Source organism: Vicia villosa, linkage group LG1 (genome assembly GCF_029867415.1).
Source record: "Vicia villosa cultivar HV-30 ecotype Madison, WI linkage group LG1, Vvil1.0, whole genome shotgun sequence".
NCBI lineage: Eukaryota > Viridiplantae > Streptophyta > Magnoliopsida > Fabales > Fabaceae > Vicia > Vicia villosa.
The window spans coordinates 18,935,159-18,936,972 of record NC_081180.1 but is presented as its reverse complement, the minus strand read 5'-3'; the positions used below and the strand labels follow the sequence as shown (position 1 = coordinate 18,936,972).

General features: G+C 28.7%; 1 protein-coding gene across 1 annotated transcript; it reads left to right on the top strand.

Moving 5' to 3' along the window:
- The first annotated feature begins 498 nt into the window (after positions 1 to 498).
- LOC131602092 (uncharacterized) lies at positions 499 to 1,322 on the top strand. Its single transcript, XM_058874101.1, has 2 exons — positions 499 to 753; positions 926 to 1,322. The coding sequence occupies exons 1-2, from the start codon at positions 657 to 659 to the stop codon at positions 1,048 to 1,050; spliced, it is 222 nt and encodes a 73-aa protein (XP_058730084.1). The 5' UTR covers positions 499 to 656; the 3' UTR covers positions 1,051 to 1,322.
- The last annotated feature ends 492 nt before the right edge of the window (positions 1,323 to 1,814 follow it).

Below are 1,814 nucleotides of genomic sequence, written 5' to 3'. Positions count from 1 at the left end.
TATTTTACTTGAAATCTTTTATATTCAATTTAACATGCAATTTTAACAACCAAACTTAAAAATTTATCTACCTTGTTGGGGTCCCTCCCTTCACATAATCATACTAACAAAATTGTTTTTTCCAAAGAGATAAAAATAAAATTGCACAAAAGGCAATTTTAGATTTTAGCTTATCTACTCACCTAATCTACCCCTAGCAAAAACGTGTAAAAAGAAACACACAACAATAAAAGTTAAAGGACAAAATTGTGCATTGAATTTGAAGGTAAAGAAGAAGAAAGAAAAGGCTTACATATCATAGGCATTGATAGGTGCCTCAATGAAAAGGCTAAAGTTAAACTTAATTGAACAGAAAAAAAGAAAAAAGAAAGTAAAAGGGTCCATCCAAATAATTAATTAATAAAAAAAAAATAGTACAATCCAATTGAAAAGATCTTCACGTGTAAGTTGATGTACCATGTGCTTGTGTTTTAGATGAGAGAGTCAATAAAAAGGAGTGATGTTCCTTCCATCCAATTAACCTCATCTCACGGATCTTGCTTCTCTCTCTATCTCTCTATCTATCTTTCTCTTCTCTCTTCTAACTTTTTTCTAATACTCTTCTTTATCATATAAAAAGCCTAGAGAGATTACTTTCATTCAGCTTATTAACCAAAATGACTTCTTGGAAGAAAACCATCACTACACCTTTCAAAAAAGCTTGTACTTTCTTCAAAGATCAACCCACAAGAGATCTTAAGAAATCTCAAACAGGTTTGTTTATTTCTGATTCCAACCCCGACCAGATGGTTATTATCACTTCGTCTATTAATAATTAAAAGATATTTCTTTATTACGAGAAAAATATATATTTATATTTGATTATTTTTATTGAAGAAATTGTAATTTTATTTCTAATATTGAAATTTTTTTAAATTTTTTTCAGAGCAAGAGAGAAGTGTGATGGATCTGCAAGGTGAAGTAATGGCATGTGGATATGAAGATGTTCAAGTGATGTGGTCAATTCTGGATAGGACTAAATCCACAGCCACAGAACAGAATACAACATAGCATCTGCCACTTGAATTGACTGAAATGCCCTTTTCTTCCATTTCATGAATTAGCGAATGTTTTTTATATGCTAATTAATGTTAATGTCATCATAGTTGTTGCTATGAATGTAATGGAAATTAAGATTTGTGCCCCTTTTTCTATTAGGAAGAATTAAGGTGGCGTTTTTAGTTTGTAAGTTTTTTTTTTTTTTTTAATGTCAAGTTGTTAATTAGTACTTGTTTGGAATCCCTGTGATTGGTGAATGAAAATCATGGTGAGATTTTTTTTAATGGTAGATTCTTTTCTGTTTGTTTTTTTGTTGTTCAATTTTATCCTTCTGTGTGGTTCTTTGACGCTGTGTCTGTTTTCTTAAGGAAAGTAGTAAAATAAATAAATAAATAATTAAATAAATGAGAAGATATTTTCTAAACTTATGGTTAAAAATTTAGATATTTTATGATCTTCTTAGATATTTTCATTGCTCATATTTTGTAGGGTCAAAAAAGTTGATTGGAGTTTATTCAATAATTATGATAAATCAAGCTAGAGTAGTTATTTCTCATAGCTAATTACTATTCAAATTAATATAGAAAGGTGTCTTAATTTTTAGTTCTGCCACGTTTTAAATATAGCTATTTTCGTTAGAAAGTCGTTAATCACGGACGATAATGACAAGGTCTAATATTTATGGACCGAAATGATTGTTTACTTTTAAAAAGATGTTTTTGATGGAAATCAAAGCAAGAATGTTGAATCTTTTAAAATAAAATTAAAAAAAAGGA